Source organism: Aotus nancymaae, unplaced genomic scaffold (genome assembly GCF_030222135.1).
Source record: "Aotus nancymaae isolate 86718 unplaced genomic scaffold, 86718_ANA_hifiasm-v0.15.2.pri h1tg000015l_0, whole genome shotgun sequence".
NCBI lineage: Eukaryota > Metazoa > Chordata > Mammalia > Primates > Aotidae > Aotus > Aotus nancymaae.
Window position 1 is genome coordinate 7,051,015 of NW_026988426.1, and position 22,111 is coordinate 7,073,125.

At 41.6% G+C, this 22,111-nt stretch overlaps 1 protein-coding gene across 1 annotated transcript in view; it reads left to right on the forward strand.

Annotated features, from left to right (window-relative positions):
- The window catches only part of ITK (IL2 inducible T cell kinase), a 72,450-nt gene that overhangs the window by 46,161 nt on the left and 4,178 nt on the right, over positions 1-22,111 (forward strand). Inside the window, exons 7-16 of the mRNA XM_012455604.2 lie at positions 1,423-1,488; positions 5,667-5,721; positions 8,708-8,790; positions 10,643-10,776; positions 12,705-12,779; positions 14,735-14,906; positions 15,373-15,589; positions 16,833-16,897; positions 16,987-17,105; positions 20,203-20,360. Of these exons, the coding sequence (XP_012311027.2) occupies positions 1,423-1,488; positions 5,667-5,721; positions 8,708-8,790; positions 10,643-10,776; positions 12,705-12,779; positions 14,735-14,906; positions 15,373-15,589; positions 16,833-16,897; positions 16,987-17,105; positions 20,203-20,360 (1,144 nt within the window). The remainder of the gene's footprint in view (positions 1-1,422; positions 1,489-5,666; positions 5,722-8,707; positions 8,791-10,642; positions 10,777-12,704; positions 12,780-14,734; positions 14,907-15,372; positions 15,590-16,832; positions 16,898-16,986; positions 17,106-20,202; positions 20,361-22,111) is intronic.

A 22,111-nucleotide genomic window follows, 5' to 3' on the forward strand; every position in this document is an offset into this window, starting at 1 on the left:
GAATAAGCTGACTTTCTTCAGTTGGAATGGCTGCCTTGAGCACTGGGTGAAGGATGATTCTGAGGCCAGATGTCCAGTTCTCCAAAGAAAGTATGCCATGATTGATTAGCAATGTCTGCCAGAGGAGTAAAATATAAGATAGTCATCCTGTATTTGGCATCTCCAGTCAATCTGCGCACCAATTACACATTTCCCATAAACATAATAACTAGATTGAAAATTGGCCTTACTATAAGAAAATTAAAACATTTTATGAAATAAAGAGGAAAAAACTATCAGGTTTTTTTTTTTTTTTTTTTTTTTTTGAGACAGAGTCTTGCTCTGTCACAGGCTGGAGTGCAGTGGAATGATCTCAGCTCACTGCAACCTCCACCCCACCCCCACATTAAGTGAGTCTCGTGCCTCAGCCTCCCAAGTAGCTGAGACTATAGGTTCATGCCACCACACCTGGCTAATTTTTGTATATTTTCCAAAGATGGGGGTTTCATCATGTTGCCCAGGTTGGTCTCGAACTCCTGAGCTCAAGTGATCTGCCCACCTTGGCCTTCCAAAGTGCTAGGATTACAGGCATGAACCACTGCACCAGGCCTATCAGGCATCTTTTTTTACAGATTGGCAGAGTATGGAGTATCTACTTAAACTAAATTTTACATATAATCTAGTTTAAGCCCCTCGTTTGACGGGTATAAAGCCAGATGTCCAGAAAGTGGAAGGGATGCCGCTCTCACCTTGTGATATTAAAAGAGATAATGAATGTGAAAGTGCTTTGAAAACTACAAAGTTATACACGAACGTAAAGAAGTTCGATATTCTTTTTTGTTTATGCACAAATTATTAATTCTTCCTCAAAAGTGACTCCTGATCCCCAAATCTAGCCTGGCTTTATCCTTTTATCTCGTGTTTTTACCATTCATATCTGAAAAAGCTCAGTTAGGGAGGCCTTAAATTAAAAAGCTTACAATGCCAACTGGTAGTATCTTTCAGAATCTGTGGTTGGAAAGTCGGCTTTTATATTTTAATTATTTTGGTTTCCTGACTATAAAATGATAGTACTAAAGTGGAAAAAATGCTAATTATCACACAAAAATGTTTCCTTATAGAAAATAGAGAGTGAATATTAATATTTTTTCCAGTAGAGGAAATTTCACAATGAGGAGAGCAGCAAGCAGAGCTTTTTAAGTAAAATCACGCTTCTTTTTTATCGTTTCATATTTTAGTCATGAAATCAGCCTCTCTTTAACAGACAGCAGGTTGCTGTTATTTTTACCAATTCTTTTATTCTAAACTTTAAAATATTTTATCGCAAATGCCAAATAATGTGATATTCCCCCAATTTTTAAATGCCTTTTAGTAGATTAAACCTATAAAATGATATAAAACTTAGTTCTGTGTAGGTCTAAACACTAATTTTTCTTTTAACAGGCATGAAGGATATGTACCAAGCAGTTATCTGGTGGAAAAATCTCCAAATAATCTGGAAACCTATGAGTAAGATATTTTCTTTGTTTTTGGGAAACATAGTCCTAAGGAGTCCTCCCTAGGTTAGGAGTAAATTATTGGTTGACTGTTAAAATGCCAGATGATCTCTACTGCATAGCAACCTGCATGCATACCACCCAGATCCTGGTTTCTAAATAACACTTTCCACTAAAAAGAACCAGGACTTTCTGGAGAAATAGCTTGGAGTAGGGATAGAACAAAAAAGAACTTGGAACATCTTTTTGTGCCAGAAAGTAAAGAAGTACTTGAAAATACATTTTTCTTGTTTAATTTTTTTGAGACAGGGTCTCGCTGTCACCTAGTCTGGAGTGCAGTAGTGTGATCTTGGCTCGTTGCAACTTTGACCTACTAGGCTGAAGCAATCCTCAGCCTCCCAAATAGCTGGGACTACAGGCACATGTCACCCATCTCCAGCTAATTTGTAAATTTTCTTTAGAGACAGGGTCTCACTAGGTTGCCCAGGCTGGTCTCAAACTACTGGGTTCAAGTGATCCTCCTGCCTTGGCCTCCCAAACTGCTGGGATTACAGGTGTGAGCCACTGTGCCCAGCCAAAAAGATGTAGGCATGTCAAATGAGCACAGAAGTTGATTCTTACTTTGTTTATTATGTTTTTTGTTTATGCACAATTATTAATTCTTGCTCAAAAGTGACTCCTGATCCCCAAATCTAGCCTGGCCTTATCTTTTTTCTCTTGTTTGTACCATTCATATCTGAAGAAGATACTTTATTTGTTTTTGGAAAATATAGTCCTAAAGAATCCTCCCTAGGTTAGGAATAAATTATTGGCTGACTATAAAAATACAACAAGATCTCCACTGCAGTAGAGATCATCCATTTGATGAAATCTGGGACAATTTGAGTATCAAAATAAGTAATGAGTATTAAAATAAGTAATAGACTACAAACCATTGAACAATATAAGAATCTGTAATAAATAGACTGATAAAGAAGTAAATACATAAAAAGGAAAGGTTATTTTTCCTATAGCAGAATGTCAACTAATGAATGATAAAGTTTAAAAATCATCATTTTGTAAAAATCATCATTTTGTAACTCAGAATGATCAACTGATTCAGGCAAGAATCCTCAATGAATGTCACCACTAGCAGGTTAAAGTTTGATGAGCTATGGCATATTTACATAGTCTCAAAGTATCTCCTCACAAATCACTTGTAATTACTAAAGGGAGGTAACTAGTAGGCCCATCTTAAACCGTCAATCAAAATGCACATAAATAATAGAGCAAAAAGATATCATGTGTCTCCTTATGTGATGCACTGAGAAGGGCACACATCACTTCTGTGATATTTCTGCTCAAAAATGCACAACTTGGATTCACTCATGAGGATATGTTTATAAGGGTATATTAGACAAATCCAAATTAAGGAATATTCTCTAAAATTAATGTCCTGTGCTCTTCAAAAAAATGTTAGTACCATGAAAGACACAACAGGCTGAGAATTGGTCCACATTAAAAAAATCTTAAGAGGCCAGGCACGGTGTCTCACACCTGTAATCCCAGAACTTTGGGAGGCTGAAACAGGTGGATCACACGAGATCAGGAGTTCGAGACCAGCCTGGCCAACATGGTGAAACCTCTGTCTCTACTAAAAATATTAAATGAGCTGGGTGTGGTGGCTCATGCCTGTAATCCCAGATACTTGGGAGGCTGAGGCAGAAGAATCTCTTGAATCCAGAAGGCGGAGGTGGCAGTGAGCCAAGATCTCGCCATCGCAACTCCAGCCAGGGCAACAAGAGTGAAACTCCATCTAAAAAAAAATAAAAGACTAAAAAGACATGGTAACTAAATATGGTAGTGATCTTGGGCTGGATCTTGAACCACACAAAAAATATTTTTGTTATAATATACATTATTGGGACAACAGATAAAATTCGAATAAGATCTGCAGTTAAATAATGGTATTATGTAGATGTTAAATCTCATGGTTTTGGTAATTATGTCATGGTTAGATAAGTGTATACTCTATGTCTTAGGAAATAGATGCAGAAGTACTTAGGAGTAAAAGTCAATTCTCAAATGGTTCAGAAAATAAATCAATCTACGTCTATCTAAAAAGAATACGAAAGCAAATGTATCAAATGTCAGTAATTGGCTTATCTGGGTGACGTGTATATGAAGGTTCTTTTATACTATTTTACAGCTTTTCTTTAAGTTTGAAATTACTTAAAATATTAATTACTCACTAAATATAAGATACCAGGCCTGAAGAATAAAGCTAATGAGGACACCTATTCACACATTAGGGTTCTTAATTCAAATGTGGCTGAGTTATTTTGTTGCTGAAATTCTAATAGATTCCTTAATGAAGAACCATCATTTTCTGGTGCTCTCAACTTGGCTTGTTTTGATCAAGTATGTGTGCGTAGCCCTTCCCTCAGTGAACAGAAGAGTCGTCAGTTCTAAGAATTCTTGAGCTGAAATAAAACATAAAGGAGATATGCTTTAAAAAAATTTATAGGCAATACCTTTGGAGAAAAAACAATAAGCATTTATTTCAAATGACCACTAGGCTGTGTAGTTTTGTTTGTTCATCCTTGCTTTTAATCAGAATCTCTTTGTTTATGATCAAAGGAGCAAACTCAGAATTCCAACAGGATAAGCAATAGGGAATAGTGAGGCCTGGAGCAAATAAAAAAAGTCTATTCACCCACCTAAAAGTATTTTAAACCATTTTTAAAATGAAACACTATACCATACAAACCAAACAATCTATTTATACTGTGGACTTTCAGTTAGCATTTTCCAGATTATGAATCTCAGCAGGAAAATAACATGACTTACAAGCCAACATTCAGATATTTAGTATACAACTGGATATATGAAAGATATCCAATATGATAACTTTTCATCCATGAACTTAGAGTTGTCGAGTTTCGGGTGAGATCTGCGTAAGTACATACAAATGTACCACCTGGGAACATAATCATGGGTTGGTAAATTCAATGGATTCAGATCTCCCGCCTTGGTTTGCAGTCATGACCTTGGGCAAGTTACCTCACCCTGTTTGAGTTCTGATCCCTTCATGAAATGAAGGCTCAGACAAGATGAAGGAAAGCAAATCATGACTCTTGCTGGCGTTCCCCTCCCCTGCACTGAGCTCAGGTAGACATCACTCCTTGATAGTGAAACTACTTACCCACCGTGCTGATGACAACCTTTTCAATGCACAGCTCTCGGCAGCCACGACTACTGCTGGGGGCTTGTGTATGACATGAAGCCTGTATTTGCCCAACGCTCAATTAGATAATCTCTAGGAGCCCATGTTGGTGTAACGTACTGTTCTGTCTTATAATGTTCAGAAACCTCTAACGAATTCATGAATTCCTTAAGTCATGGCTACTCTCAAAAAGCCAAACAAGTTCAGTAAGTGGTATTCCTTCCCCACCCACAACTTCTCTCCTCCTGGATTTATTAATTTTCAAGACTGGTTATTAACCGATGATTAGTCTGCCTCCTCTTACCTAAAAAGCAGCCACAGAGGCCAGGATGTGGCTCAAATACTGTTAACAACATTAAAAAAATTTATCCCTAAAGCTCATTTATATTCTTCTTTGCCATTTTATTGTTGTTTTTCACCAGGCGACAAAATTATAAAAATAATGCAATTCCTTGGCAGAATGTCTGGAAGACCAGTCTTAAAGTAGAAAATACTACAGTTGTTTTAAAAGGATGTTTGCTAAACTTTCAAACTGGTATTACACTTTTATAGTTGCCCTAGTACCCTCCTCCTTATAATCAGCTGCCCACTGACTTATGAAACAGAGAGGAAAATTAATGTTTTCTAAAACTGTATTTTAGAAAACTTCCAGCATATACAAAAGTAGAGAGAATAATATAATGAATATCCATGTTCCCCAAACCCAGCATCAACAATGATCAATATTTTGCCAATTCTGTTTATATGTTCCTTTCCAATTAAACATTTTAATACCTGGAAATGAATCATGCATTTGCTTTTGAGTTTAAAAGCACTGGTAGAAGCATACATGTGCAGGCTTGTTAAATAAATAAAATATATTCTAAAAAAAATTTAAAGCACTGGTAGAAACAGAAAATGACTGTATGATTTTCTGGCATTGTCTTTTATAAGGAAATAATGAAACTTTAAAATGTCATTGACATATGACTTTTCCTTGCTTTCAGGTGGTACAATAAGAGTATCAGCCGAGACAAAGCTGAAAAACTTCTTTTGGACACAGTAAGTCTCCTTAACCTGTCTTTTGACATATAATGAATTAAGGCTGAGTGCAGTGTCTCATGCCTGGAATCTCAGTGATGTGGCAGGTCAAGGTGGGAAGATCATTTGAGCCCAGGAGTTCAAGTTTCCAGTGAGCTATTATTATGCCACTGGACTCAAGCCTGGGCAAGAACAATAACTTGTCCAAAGAAGGAAGGAAGGAGAGAAGGAAGGAAGTAAAGAAGGAGGGAAGGGAGGAAGGAAGGGAAGGAGGGAGAGAGGGAGTAAGGAGAGAGAGGAAGGAAGGAAGGAGAGAGAGAAAGAGAGAGAGCAAGGAAGAAAGGGAAAAAGAAAAGAAAGAACTGTACTGTTTTATCAGCCTTGCAGTATTTTATGCCAATGCAGTGGGTTGACGTGTTCGATTACAATAGTTTTCATGTCTGCTGTAAATATTCTGGGGATTCACAAGGCTAGCAAACCATAGGCTAAGAAACCTGGGCTTGGCACTGACATGCAGACATCACCACAGCTGCAGCAGTCTTTCTGAGTGGTGATGGCTGACTGTGGGGTGCCATCAGGGCTGGTCTGCTATGCCTTCTTCTCAGTCTAGGTCAGGGGTGCCTGTGACCTGATTCAGCCTGGTTGGGCTGTGAGTCCAGAGGAAACATAGCACCTGTTTTAACTTACTTTTCATCAACGGTTATTCTCTAAAGCCATGCAGTGTTCATAGCAGGACCGATTTTACTCAGGGATGTCAAGATTAAGAGAGAAAGGGAAGAGAAAACAGAAAACATGGTGTGGTAGGACAGGTACTGGTTCTGGTTCCTGTTATGTCACCAGCTCAGTGTGTGACTTTGGGGACTTCTCTTCTTCCTTCTGGGCCTCAGTTTTTCAATGAGTAGAAGGGGAGCATTGAATTAAGTCAGGGATGACAGTTACCCAGCCCTCATCCTGCCACTTTCTGCTGCTTGTCCTGTGACCAACCTGGCTGATCACAGTCCATGGCATTGGGACTCTATTGAGAAGCAAGACAAATGCTGAAGAAAGAACGAGGAAATAATCTAAAATAAACCAAGGTAAACTCCAGAGGAGTTGGGAAAGATTCCACAAAGGAAAAGAAGTTGAACTGGGTCCTTACTGGACTCTGGTCTTTCCTTGGCTCTATATCAACTCAATATTTAATTATTTCCTATGAGTTTCCCCAGAAACACACATTAGAATTGCTGGGAAATGTTCAAAAACACAGATTCTCAGGTCCCACTCCAGATCCACAGAATCAGAACCTCCAGCGTTAGTTCCTGGGAATCTGTACTTTCTGAAGTTAAATTTACAATGCAAACGTAGGCAGCGCAAACCTGGTGCCACCAATCTATGTTATTGGATAACAAAGTAGAACTTGATTAATATGAACTAATTGGGAGGAGTGCAAAATTAACTAAAACTCTGAATTACACTGTGTTTAAACAAGTGTAGTTTTGTTATTTTAAATCATACGTTGGTTAATGATGTCTATGGAGCTCAAACAGCCTACATTAATGACTTCCTAAAGATGATTCCCGTATTACAGCAGTTCTTGTGAGGTGCTAAGCACATTTTGCTTGCTCTGGCAGTTGAAACATTTCTCTTTACTCATTTTTTTTCTTTTTTGAGACTGAGTCTTCCTCTGTCACTCAAGCTGTAGTGCAGTGGCACAATCTCGGCTCACCACAACCTCCACCTCCCAGGTTCAAGTGATTCTTCTCCCTCAGCCACCTGAGTAGCTGGGATTACAGGCACGCACCACCACACCCAACTAATTTTTGTATTTTTAGTAGAGACGAGGTGTCACCAGGTTGGCCAGGCTGGTCTCGAACTCCTGACCCCAGGTGATCCATCCACCTTTGCATCTCAGAGTGCTAGGATTACAGGCATAAGCCACTGCACTCGGCCTTCTTACTAATATTTTGAGCTACTTTACCAAATTGTCTTCTCCTCCTTAGTTAAATGTGAGGGCAAACTTCAGTGGGTCCCTGTCAGACTTAGCCCAGATTCTGGATAGAATTGAATGACATTTTCTTGCTACTTTTCACTTGTTTTGTATGCTGCTTTTGAAACAATAGCTGTCTTATTTCTAGGTGTATTTAGAGTGTTTTTATCTAATAAAAATAGGACCTTTAAGAAATGAATTGATTCATTTCACATTTTTATGAATTAAAACTCCTGGGGTACTGCCCCATATATATTTTGCCACTAGATTATAAACCTTTATCTTGTTCCTGCTGTACCTAGGCACCCAAAAGTGTATCTAGCACCATGTAGTTGTTCAAGAAATATTTGTTGAATGAATGAATGAATGAATACACTGAATGCTCAATAAATGTTTTTAAACTAACAAACAACTCCGCTTAAGGAGGACCTGAGTGATCATAAGCATCACTGCGGGAGCTTTTTAAAAATACAAATTCCTGGACTCCAGGTCTACCCAGTCAGAACCTCCAGAGGTGGAACCCAAGTTATTCTGGGAGTTACCCACATTTGGGAGCCACTAAAAGCGTCTCCTAATGTGCCGTATCAGTTCTTCCAAGGTTGCCTCCTCCAAGAAGTCTTGCATGCCTTCCCCCACCCTAGCTATGGAATGTGGGTCTTGGGAATGTCACTTAAGCTCTCTGGCACTCAGTGTCACTGGTAATTAAGGATACCAATGTCCAGATGACAATGTTGTGGTAAGAGTTGGAAAATATCTGTAAAGAGTCTGATACATACATGGAGAGCTTTAATAGGGCAGAGCTATATCTGTTTCCACTCATGGTTCACGTCAGCATGAGAACAGTCTGGGATCCATGTAGGAGACCAAGAAATATCTGCTGAAGGACAGGAGTGAATGAAACGGTTGCCATTCTTACTGAAATCTGCTCTTTGCCAAGTGGGCCTACAGTATTTCCTCCTTCTGTGGGCAAGAAAATAGAGCTGGAGGCATAAGCCTGGTTTCCTGAGATCACTAACCTTCCATTCTTTCTAACCATTCCAGGGCAAAGAAGGAGCCTTCATGGTAAGAGATTCCAGGACCCCAGGAACATACACCGTGTCTGTGTTCACTAAGGCCATTGTAAGGTATGGAGCTAACCCTGCTCAGCAAAGTGGGGAGAAACACTTCTGAAGTGTGTGAGCGTTGGAGTACAGACAACAAAGTCAGACGGTGCGAGAGGTAGAGGCCCGCTAGAAATGGGCTGTTTTCCGTCTTTACTCGAAGAAAACCAAGGCCATGGAGATCAAGGATAGAACTGAAGAGACTTAGAAAGTGACAGAGCTGGGGTTAGATGCCAGGTCCTCTTTCAGTTAGCATCCCTAATTTTAGAGTTCTAAAGACATAAAATACTTGGCACTGTATTGGATGAGTATATAATACGTAGAGTAACAGAAAAGATATTATTATCTGGAAGCAAAAATATATCAACTCCAGTTCTGGCTCTGCTCATAAAACTACCTACCATTAATTGAGTTTTTATTATGTGCCAGAAAATACGCAGACCATTTCCAATTCTAAAAAGCCCTGAAGGCAGGTATTACTATGCTCATTTCACGCAGAAGAAACCGAGGTTCAGGAGCTGATGGTGCCTCCCTCTGGCCGTGGGTCTGCAAGGGTCAAGCCACATCCAGGCTCCAGCCAATGGACTGCGAGACCCTTGCTGCTTGTCTGCCCCTCTGGACCTGTTTCTTCTCTGTAAAACAATGTCTAAGAACCCATCTAGGTCTCAAATTCCCTTTTAATTAGAATGTTAGTGAGAACTAAGCTGTTTGACAATGGCCAAAGTAGTCAGAATTAAGAGAAGAGACAAATAATTTTTAAAGTGGCTTTGGAAAATTTTTTTGGAAGACTGAGGATGTGAGCAGGATGTGGAGCAAGGGCAGGTGGCAAAGAGCCCGATCCAGGGATGGGAGGGAACACGGCGTACATCACAGAGGGGCTGTGTCTCTGCCACGGCTTGCAGACAGGAGGTGACCTGCTGCACTCTCACAGGTATGACGGAGGAGGGATGGGACATAATGTCTGTGTCAAGGCTCCCCACAACTACCCCCAGCTTCAGGGACTCACTAGGAGACCTTCCAGGACTAAGACTTATTGAGATTTAATACAACAAAGTGATCCAAAGCAAACTCAGCAAAGGGGAAAGACACATGGGGCAAAATCTAGAGGAAGCAAAACACAAGCTTCCGAGAGTCCTCTCCCACTGGAGCCACACAGGACGTGCTTAATTCCTCCAGCAATGAGTTGTGACCACACGTGAGCGCTGTCTACCAGGGGAGCTCATTAGAGACTCAGTGCCCAAGGCTTTTATTGGAGGCTGTTTTCACAGGCATCCCCTGTCTAGCACATGCCAAAATTCCAGATACCCAAAAGGAAAACAGGTGTTCACCACAAAGCACATTGTTTCGAGCAAAGTTTCAGCACAGCTCATCACCCTCATCAATTAGGGAAAGAGCCGTCCCGAAATCCAAGTTCCCAAACACCAGCCAAGGGCTAACGATGCAAGCAGGCCTTTCTAAGGAGGGTAGTCAGGCCTGTTATGTTCATCCTCTGCAGCAGCACAAAGTCAAATAAGTGTGAAGGGGCCAGAGAGGCTTTCTCAATGTATGTTGACAATCAGTTAAATTCATAGAACAGGCAGGGCAAACACATAGCACACACATCCATTCCCTCGTTTTGTGGCAGTGGAAGAGCCATCACCAATCCATCACAGCACTGCTGTCCACTGGGTCCAGACACAGCCTCAGAATTCTTTTTAACACAGTACTGCAAGCACCCAGGGCCAACCTGTCAGGACCTAGTTACACATCGAACTACAGCTGCCATCTTTGTGAGAGGTTACAAGACAAAGATAATAAGAACTTAATACTGGTAGACTTTTTCGTGTCTCAACGTTGCTTCTTACTAATCACTACATTTGCATTTCATTTGTTTAAGTGAGAACAATCCCTGTATAAAGCACTATCACATCAAGGAAACAAATGACAATCCTAAGCGATACTATGTGGCTGAAAAGTATGTGTTTGATTCCATCCCTCTTCTCATCAACTATCACCAACATAATGGAGGAGGTAAGCTCCAGAGCAGGGGTGGAGCAGGGGTGGACCAGGGCCACCCCACAGATGAGCAGCGGGCAAGCAAGCAGTACCGCCTGAGCTCTGCCTCCTGTCGGATCAGCGGCATAGATTCTCATAGGAGTGCAAACCCTATTGTGAACAGCACTTGTGGGATCTAGGTTGTATGCTCCTTATAAGAATCTACTATAAAGACACATGCACACAAATGTTCATTGCAGCACAGTTTACAATAGCAAAGACCTGGAACCAACCCAAATGCCCATCAATGATAGAGTGGACAGGGAAAATATGGCACATATACACCATGGAATATTATGCAGCCATCAAAAACGATGAGTTCGTGTCCTTTGTAGGGACATGGATGAACCTGGAAACCATCATTCTCAGCAAACTGACACAAGAACAGAAAATCAAACACCTCATGTTCTCACTCATAGGCGGGTGTTGAACAATGAGAACACATGGACACAGGGAGGGGAGCACTACACACTGGGGTCTGTTGGGGGAAATAGGGGAGGGACAGTGAGGGGTGGGGAGTTGGGGAGAGATGGCATGGGGAGAAATGCCAGATATAGGTGATGGGGAGGAAGGCAGCAAATCACACTGCCACGTGTGTACCTATGCAACAATCTTGCATGTTCTTCACATGTACCCCAAAACCTAAAATGCAATTAAAAGAATAAATTAATTAAAATTAAAAAAAGAATCAAATGCCTGATGATCTGAGATGGAACAATTTCATCCTGAAACCAACCCCCTGCCACACCCATCCATGGAAAAACTGTCTTCCACAAAACCGGTCCCTGGCGCCAAAAAGGTTGGGGTCCGCTGCTCTACAGGACAAAGCCAGAGCGCACCTGGGTTAGGCCTTTTTGAATTGCTATCAAGGAATACCTGAGGCTGGGTAATTTATAAAGAAAAGAGGTTTAATTGGTTCATTGCTGTATAGGAAGCATGGTGCCAGCATCTTCTTGGCTTTTAGGGAGGCCTCAGTAAGATTTCAGTCATGGCAGAAGACAAAAGGGGAGCAGGTGTATCACATGGCAGGAGCAGGAATGAGGAGGGGGAAGGTGCCACACGCATTTAAACAACCGGGTCTCGTGTGAGCTCGGGCGAGAACTCATTTATTATCACAAGGATAGCACCAAGACATTCATGAGGGATCTGCCCAATGACCCAAATACATCCCACCAGGTCCCACCTTCAGCATAGGGCATTACTTTTCTTTTCTTTTTTTCTTTTTTTTTTTCAGGGTCTTGCTCTGTCACCCAGGCTTGAGTGCAGTGGCATGATCTTGGCTCACTGTAACCTCCACCTCCCAGGTTCAAGCAATTCTCTTGCTTCAGCCTTCTGAGGAGCTGGGATTACAGGTGTGCACCACCATGCCTGGCTAACTTTTATATTTTTGGTAGAGACAGATTTCACCACATTGGGCAGGCTGGTCTTGAACACATGACCTCAGGTGATCTGCCTGCCTCGGCCTCCCAGTGTTGGGATTACAAGCATGAGCCACCGTGCCCAGCCGGGGATTACGTTTCAACGTGAGATGTGGAGGGGACAAACATCCAAACTATATCAGCACCCACACAGGAAACTTGGAGAAAACTGGCAAAAGCCCACCCTGGCTTCTTCCTGACTACAAATTATAACTAAATACACAAACAGAAAAATATACAAATATTTAATTATATTATAGATCTTCTATTAGCAAACTGTCTTGTGGAAATCGTAGAATTTTACTACCTGCCCATCTGCACTCATGATGTTTTCAAGGAGGGTGTGATATCAGTGGTTAGGCTTTGGGATTTGTTTTCCAGAATAAAATTAGCTTTTGCTTTGATTATTTTTTTCTAGTGATTTAAGTTAGATGGTTGCTACAGCAAAGCCCTAACCACTGCTTCTTGGCTTTTCAATCAATTCAGGCCTGGTCACTCGACTCCGGTATCCAGTTTGTTTTGGGAGGCAGAAAGCCCCGGTTACGGCGGGGCTGAGATACGGTGAGCAGTACAATCAGGAATGTAAACTCATGTCCCTAAAGATCTGGTGCAAATTCTGGATAAACTTGCCATGAGCCTACCTGTTTCCCAGGCTACAGATCACCATTAAAACAAGTATATTACATATCTAGAGATGATGGCACTAATGAATATTTACATTGTGTATTAGGGAAGTACATATATGAGCACATTTCTCTAGATCAAATCAGTGGCCATTGGTGCTAGTGAAGAGTTCATTAATAAACTGTTTATTAAGCATCTACTTTGTACAGAGCATTCTGCTAAATGCTATTAGAAAAATATTAGAAAATCATGCCTTAGTACTGTGTTTCCACCATCTTCTGGAACTTTTATATCATCTAGTTGGTTGAGTGTCAGACTATTGCAAGAACGGCAAGCTGGCAGCATCTAGAAGTCTGCATAAGAGAGTGTTAAAATTTTCTGGACTGCCTTTAGGTGTGGCATGACCTCCAGTGCTGTGGCCTCTACTATGTCTTCTGGTCTTACAGAATTGCTTCACTCACTTGGGATTATCTGCCTGGACTCTGAAGCCATTTGGCTTTGCATCCCTTGGTCCCAACTGTGTGTTGCTTATGGAAGCCTGGTCTAATTTTCATTTAACTCCTGGGTTGGTGGTTCTCAAACTTCAGTGTGCACCAAAGTCTTTTGGAATGCTTATTAAAATTATTGACTCCTGGCTCCTATCCAAACACTCACCAAAACGCAATCCTTGATAGGGTCCTGGAGTCTACTTTTTTTTTTTTTTCTGACAGGGTCTTGCTCTGTCACCCAGGCTGGAGATGCACTGGCGTAATCATGGCTCACTGCTGCCTTGACCTCCTGGGCTCAAGTGATCCTCCCACCTCAGCCTCCCAAGTAGCTGTGACTACAGACAAACACTGCCATGCCTGGCTAATTTTTAAAAATTTTTTGTAGAGACAGGATCTCACTATGTTGCCCTGGCTGGTCTTGAACTCCTGGGCTCAAGCAATCCTCCTGCCTCGACCTCCCAAAGTGTTGGGATTATAGTCATGAGCCATTGTGCTCTGCTGAGTCTACATTTTAAACAAGCATGCTAGGTGACTTTGATACAGGTGGCCAGAGGGCAATAATTTGAGAATCACTGCCACACATGGGCTTCTTTATCCCTAACCAGCACCATGTCTGGCACACGGTACCTACTGGTGCTCAATACTGCTTGCTGTTGAGTCTCTGCCTCAAAGAGGTAGAAATCTGGCTATTTAGGTACCAGACCAAGCATTGGAGAAGGGTAATGACTCTTTAGCCTCCTTATGAAAATAAGGGTATTCTAATAAATGTAGGGTCTTAATGTGTCCATGCTGGATAAGATCTCAGATATTATCTGGTCAACCCACTCATTTTGACAGTGAGAAAATTGAGCCTTGGGATCTGGTATTTGTTTGCTGAACATTTCTTGAGAGCCTCCCATGTGCCAGACACCGTGCTAGCTTGTGCCTCTGCACAAATTCTCTTTGAAACTATCTTTTTAACTGTCCCCCAACCCCCGCCAGTAAGGCCTAGCAGAGTGCTGCGTATATAGCAGATGCTCTTGATAGGTGAATGAATGAATAAATGATCAGCTCAAATGAAATTTACTTAGTGTGAAAAATGACAATAAAAAATTCACGGTAAAACATAGATTTGGTTGGAACATTGCAAGAACCCTTTCGTTAGTATTTTGATTAATATAGTTTCTTTAATATCTTGATTCATGCCATTCTCCTCCTTCTTTCCATGTTACCTTCCCACACATATTCTCATAGTTTTCCAGCACATCCAATGTTATTATGTGGGGAAAAGATAATTTATTTGCCATCTCTGAATTATATTAACAATAGGCTAAAATTCTAGGTAGGGCTTTACAGTCCCCTGGTATCCCAATACCTTATATCTACTGCTTGCCAACCTTAGAGAACTATTTCTCTTTCTTTCAGGGAAATGGGTGATCGATCCCTCGGAGCTCACTTTTGTGCAAGAGATTGGCAGTGGGCAATTTGGGTTGGTGCATCTGGGCTACTGGCTCAACAAGGACAAGGTGGCTATCAAAACCATTCGAGAAGGGGCTATGTCAGAAGAGGACTTCATAGAGGAGGCTGAAGTCATGATGTGAGTGGTCAAAACAAGGATGTGCTGAAACTCTGGGGGGAATATCGGTTTTGTGTTCTTGAAATACCATGCAAATGCCATGTGCTACTATCTCCCTGTGCAAATTCCTGGCAGTGGCTTCCTATTGCACAAAGAATAAAATCAAACTCTTCACAGTGGTCTCCAAGGCCCGCCATAATCTGGTTATGGCCACCTCCCCTTCTCAGCTCCTGCCCATCTTTCCTCCGGTCCATGACATGCCAGCCATAACTGGCCTCTGCTCGTCTTCACACTCACAGCGGACTCCTTGCCATTTGTCAGGTCTCAGCTCCAATGACATGTTTTTGTTTTGGGGAGGGAATGAATATTATTTTCATCCAAACCATAATAGACAAAATGACCATTGACTATTCTGGCACCCTAGTATTTTCAGCATTTTGGGGGAGACTAAGTTTAGACCATCTTACCCCTTGTTTTTTTCTTCCAGGAAACTCTCTCATCCCAAACTGGTCCAGCTGTATGGGGTGTGCCTGGAGCAGGCCCCCATCTGCCTGGTGTTTGAGTTCATGGAGCACGGCTGCCTGTCGGATTATCTGCGCAGCCAGCGGGGGCTTTTTGCTGCAGAGACCCTGCTGGGCATGTGTCTGGATGTGTGTGAGGGCATGGCCTACCTGGAAGAGGCGTGTGTCATCCACAGAGACTTGGTATGGGCATGCAGGGTGAATACCCACAGGTGCAGGGTGAAGGGACGTGTCCCCCTGAAATGGCTGGGAATGCATTAATAAATAATACCTCACAATCTCCTTTCTTCTCTCAACTTCTCCCTTCCTCCACCACTTTGAGTGGACCTAGTGGAAAGTACTTCATGCGGACTTACATCTGGGCTCTAATCCCAGCCCAAACTCTTTCACCTGCTGCATGTCAGTTTACATTCTTCCAAAATGGAGATGACTGCCACTCCTTCTTAACCTCTCTGTGACTCGGTTTCCTCTTGGTAAATGGAAGAAACTGAGTTTGTCTGAAGGTGTTATTCTACCAGAATCACACTGGGGAAACCCTTAAGCTACTCTCACAATCTCTGGTGGCTGGGACTCAGGAATATTCATTTGAACACATTCCCCATATGATTCATATGCACATTAAAATTTGAAACACACAGCCGGGTGTGATGGCTCACACCTGTAATCCCAACACTTTGAGGGCGGAGCCAGGTGAATCACGAGGTCAGGAGTTTGAGACCAGCCTGGTCAACAGGTGAAACCCCGTCTCTACTAAAAATACAAAAAATTACTTGAGCCTGCTGGCGGGCACTTGTAATCCTAGCTACTCGTGAGGTTGAGGCAGGAGAATCGCTTGAACCCGGGAGGCAGAGGTTGCGGTGAGCTGAGATCACGCTACTACATTCCAGCCTGGGTGACAGAGTAAGAGTCTGTCAAAAAAAAAAAGAAAGAAAGAAAAATAATTTGAGATACAGTGGGGTGTTATCTCTAAGGGCTCTGTTAATGCAACATTCTATAATACTAATTAGGGGTCAGGTACTCTCCCTTTTGAAGAATGGTTTTAAGAGGATTAAAAATGTCAAACTATTCTTTCTTTAGTCAACTGGGAGACATTTTCTTCCTATTATCCCTGATGTTAACATTTCCTATCACATCAGGTTGTATTAGAGCCTATCTTTGGCTAGACAATACCATGGATTCCTCTTCTAATTAAAACTCAAGAATGAAGATAAACTTGCTCATCTTGATAGTGGATCTTACACATTCAGCTTTCCAGTTAACTTCCAGAAGGCATTTGTGAGGCTTAACTAACATTTGTAAAGCTCCATGATGCCCTTGTAGGACAGCACACAGTAAAGCAAAGGACTGTGATTAGGGGAGACTCCTTAACTACTGATTACCCGTCAACAGTTTTCCTTCCCCCTTTGTTTTTCTGTCTCCTCTCCAGGCTGCCCGAAATTGTTTGGTGGGAGAAAACCAAGTCATCAAGGTGTCCGACTTTGGGATGACAAGGTAAAAGAGGAATGTGGTGCCAGTGAAGTCTCAGGAATGGGACTCAGGCCCCGGAACATTCTGACCTTCTCCCTCCACTCTCTTCCCAGGTTCGTTCTTGATGATCAGTACACCAGTTCCACAGGAACCAAATTCCCAGTGAAGTGGGCATCCCCGGAAGTCTTCTCTTTCAGTCGCTATAGCAGCAAGTCAGATGTGTGGTCATTTGGTGAGTGTCATGCTGGGCCCCACCGCCCCACGATCTGGGCTGCAGGCCAGATGTTTCCTTTATCAAATGCAGACAATCCTACCCACCCTGAACCCTGTATTGTATCGTGAGGGTGTCCCACTGGAGGGTTGTGTAAGAAAGGTCCTGAAAACAGTGAAGAGGCCCTCATTATTGCGTTTGTTTTTAGAGATATTGGACATGGTGGTGGGGGTTAAAATTAAAGTGGAAACAGCGTTCTGGTGCCAGCTGCTGTAAAGTCAAAAGCTGAAGTCAGGAAATTCAAATAGGAACCCCTTGAAGGCAGGGACCATGTTTTGTCTAACATTACATGTCCATACTTATCTCTCAATAAGTATTAATATTTTACTCATTCATTCAACAACAATTAACTGAGCATCTATTCTATGCCAAGGGCTAATCTAGGTGCCAAGGATGCAATGGTTCATACGACAGAAAAGACTTCTGTTCTTTTTTTTTTTTTTTCAAGACACAGGCTTGCACTGTTGCCAGGCTAGAGTGCAGTGGTGCAATCTCAGCTCACTGCAACCTCCCAGGTTCAAGCGATTCTCTTACCTCAGCCTCCCAAGTAGCTGGAACTACAGGTGTGCACCACCACACCCAGCTTATTTTTGTATTTTTGCTAGAGATGGGGTTTACCATGTTGGCCAGGATGGTCTCGATCTACTGACCTCATGATCCTCCTGCCTTGGCCTCCCAAAGTGCTAGGATTACAGGTGTGAGCCGCCATTTCCGGCAAGACTTCTATTCTTTTGGAACTAAATTTGAGATGGGAGAGGAGACAGAAAATCACAAAAGATCATAATAACAATCATAAACAATAACAATCACAAACAAGCTAAGGAACAGAAGATAAGGCCAGGCAATCATGAGTAGGTGCTATGAATAAATTAAAACAGTAATGGAGCAGAGTGACTAGAATGGAGAGAGGGTCTGCTTTGAATAACGTGGTATGGGAAGGTCTTTCTAAGAAGGTAATAATTCTTGAGCAGAGACATATGATAGGAGGGAGCTGTCACCATTTGGAGAGCCAGAGAACAGTGTCCCTGATGGAGGGACCAGCAAGTGCAAAAACTTGGTGCATTCAAAGAACGGGGGGTACTAACTTAGTGGGAGAACAACAGGCAGTGAAGCTGGCAGGCCATCATAAGGAATGAATGAATGAATGAATGAATGATGTTGGTATGGCAGGATGTACCAAGTGTTCTTGCTGGATTTGTCATGTCACCTGAAGTCATAGTTTGTGCACTAAAGTGTACAAAAAAATATACCAGACAACCTCTTTGATTTGGATGACAAGAAAAATTATACTGTGGACAGGAGCTGGTTGAAGATTGATTTTTGCCATTCAGTATGAAGGAAGGGTTTGATAAGGGCTTACTAGCAGTCGAAACCAGCGGGAGGTTCGCCAGGTAAATCTCTTAGGAGAAGAGTGAGTCTTAAAAATCTTCTCCAGCGCTTTACACTATCCATCTCTAGGAGCCAAGTGGTTTGTTATTATGAGTCCTACCTGTTACTTAAAACAGTCTGCTATCCATCAAGCCTAGCAGCCGCTTTGTTGACCAGGTTTAAGTTACAGAGTGGACTTGAAATAAATTGTGCTGACAGCATTCTTGAATGACTCTCCTCTCCCCGGTGTGTATAACTAGGAAGGTTGGGGCTGATGTGTAGTCATCTCACTATGGGTGATGAAACTGATCACACTGCACCAAGCAAGGGCCCCAGAATGAGACATTTGGAGCAATGACCACTTCAGCACATTCACCTTCTGATTCTGAATGGGGTGTATTCAGCCAAAGGGTGCCAGCCTGGGAATTTCCTGCTGTATCTTATTGAAATTCATCCTTGCCTATGATATATTATTTGAAGACAGCCCAGAAATGAGATTGACGGATGGATGCAGAATAGAAAGGGGTCAATGAAAAAAAAGTATGAGAAAATGGGGTGCCAGCCTAAGCAACAGAAGCCTGGATGGGCTAAGAGCTCCATGGCTGCATCAGCCCACTGGACTTTGTTCTATGTTTTAAGGTTTTTTGCCCTAATTAGCGGTGTGCTATTCTGAACAAGTCAGTCTCTTTGCACTTCACTCAATATTTTCATCTATTCACTTCTCATCTATGCATCTATGTATTAAGGCAATCATTCTGAAACCATGTTTTAGCAGTAGCACATATTCAAAACTATTTTCACTAAAAATTCTGGTATCTTGGGGTGATAAACACTCTTATTTAGGGTCAGGTTGTGGATTTCCAACTCCTGAGGCACCTCTGAGTAACCCCTAGAGATTCTGTTCCACTGGGTCTGGGCTAGGGCCCAAGAATCTGCCACTTGAACAGGCCTCTGAGATGATTTTTATTTGGTGTTTTGGGGATCATGCTTTGGGAATGTCTACTCTAAGATTCTCTGGAACAAACCTTGAAAAGCGCTGGATTAGGTGATTTACAAGCAGTCTTCCTGGTCTGACAACCTGTGACTATATCAGCACATGATAAGGACAAAGCTGACAATTCTCCTAAGGGCAGAAGAAGAAAGGAAAAGGATTAAATCAGAGGTCAAAAATAGACAAGCCAAAGATGTATTCTGCTTGGTCTACATGGTATTTTTAAAATTCAAGAAGTTCACCTCTTAATTTTTTACTTCCTTTTCAAAAATCAGAAAATGTAACAATTCTGATCCCTCATTGTCATGTGCCATACTTTGGCTGGAGTCAAATCATAGCTGTCTCCTTAAGACGGAGCTGTTTATCTCATTTTCCACAATTCTCCCCTATCACACTTCCTGCACTCCATTCATTTACATATTGCACGTTGGCATTTGAGTCTACACCTGTTAGTGGCAGCATTTGAGTTTGATGTAACAAAGGGTCCATCTTGAAAATCCTTCTCCACTAGAAAGGCTGGAAAAGTTCAGTTCTTTAAAAATAGGACAGGCCTAATAAACCTCAGGTAGACTTGATGTACTCCTGGAGGTAGCACATGAATCCCAATGCCAAGGAGTCTGAAATTTCTTGCGGCAGGTTGGTTTGTTTGCTGTCTGTGGGCTTTGTCATTCACTGTGCTGTGCTCACCATTTCTCGTAGGTGTGCTGATGTGGGAAGTTTTCAGTGAAGGCAAAATCCCATATGAAAACCGAAGCAACTCAGAGGTGGTAGAAGACATCAGTACCGGATTTCGGTTGTACAAGCCCCGGCTAGCCTCCTCACATGTCTACCAGATTATGAATCACTGCTGGAAAGAGGTCAGCGGAGGAAGTGCTTTCCCCTGCATTGTCATATACAATTTCAGGACCTGCCCCCTTCCCTGGAGAAAGTAACCCTCTCAGAAGGATAAGGCAAGAGGGATGACTAATATAGATTAACAACAACATGACTTTGAGGGTCTTTTAACGGGATAGATGCCCCATCCCTAATGGAGCTGATGGTGACCTTAAATATTATTTTGTTTAGTATATAATGTCACAAGCCATAAGCATAACTTCAGAGAGGAGGATGGAGTGTGGCCTATGCCAACTTCCTTCTCAATTTTCTGAGAAAAGAAATAAAATCTGTGACATCATAAAACCATGAAAAGTACATGAAGTTAATTCTATAACTTGGGGAACAAAGTTCACTCACACTATGAAAATATTAAAATGGCTTAATTTGAATTCATTTTATTCATTCAGCAATTTAAAATGGGGAGCCACTTACTTTATACCCACCCCACTCCCATGCTCATCCTTTTTTTTACTGTTAAGAGAATTAAATAATGCTTGATCTATGAGTTCATAGAGCCTTTATAATGAGAAACAAAGAAACAATAAAGTCATAAACAAGGGCATGAAACAAATCTTATCCACTTCATAAGGATTAACTACAATAATAATAATGACAGCTGACGTTCAGTTAGCACTTTTTCCTCTTTTAATTAAATCTTTTGTTGATTTTTTAAATTTATAGACCTTATTTTTTAACAAAGAGTACAGAGTTCTCAAATACCATCCTCACCTGAACAGTTTCTCTGTTCACTAACATTTGGCAAGAGTGTGATAATTTGCTACAATTCATGAACCTTTATTGATACATTATATTAACTAAAGTTCATAGTTTACATAAAGGTTCAGTCTTTGTGCTATAGATTTCTGTAGGTTTTGATAAATGAATAATGCCATGTTATCTGCCATTATAATATCAGACAGAATAGTTTCACTGCCCTAAAAATTTCCTGTGCTTCACCCATTTATCCCTCTCCTCATCCCCAAACCACTGGCAACTACTGATTTCTATATTATTTCTATAGTATTGCCTTTCCCATAATGTCATATATTGGCATCATACAGCATGTATGCTTTTCAGACTGATTTCTTTCACTTAGTAATATGCCTTTAAGGTCCCTCCATGTCTTTTCATGGCTTGATAGCTCATTTCTTTTTGTTGCCAAATAATATTCCATTGTATGGATATACCACAGTTTGCTTATCTATTTACCTACTAAAGGAAATCTTGGTTGCTTTCAGGTTTTTTTGTTTGTTTGAGTTCTTGTTTTGTTTTGAGATGGGATCTCAGTCACCCAGGCTGGAGTGCAGTGGCACAATCTCAGCCCACTGTAACCTCTGTCTCCCAGTCTCAAGTGAATCTCCCACCTCAGCCTCCCACGTAGCTGGGACCACAGGCATAAGCCGCTATGCCCAGCTAATTTTTTGCATTTTTGGAAGAGACAAGGTTTTGCCATGCTGCCCAGATGAGCTCAGCAGTCCACCCACCTCAGGCCTCCTGTAGTGCTGGGATTACAGGTGTGAGCATCCAGGCAGACTGGTTTCTTTCACTTAGTAATATGCCTTTAAGGTCACTCCATGGCTTTTTGGCTTGATAGCTCATTTCTTTTTATTGCTAAATAATATTCCATTGTATGGATATACCACAGTTTGTTTATTTCCCTACTAAAGGAAATCTTGCTTGCTTTCAGTTTTAAGCGATTATGAATAAAGCTGCTATAAATGTTTACATGCAG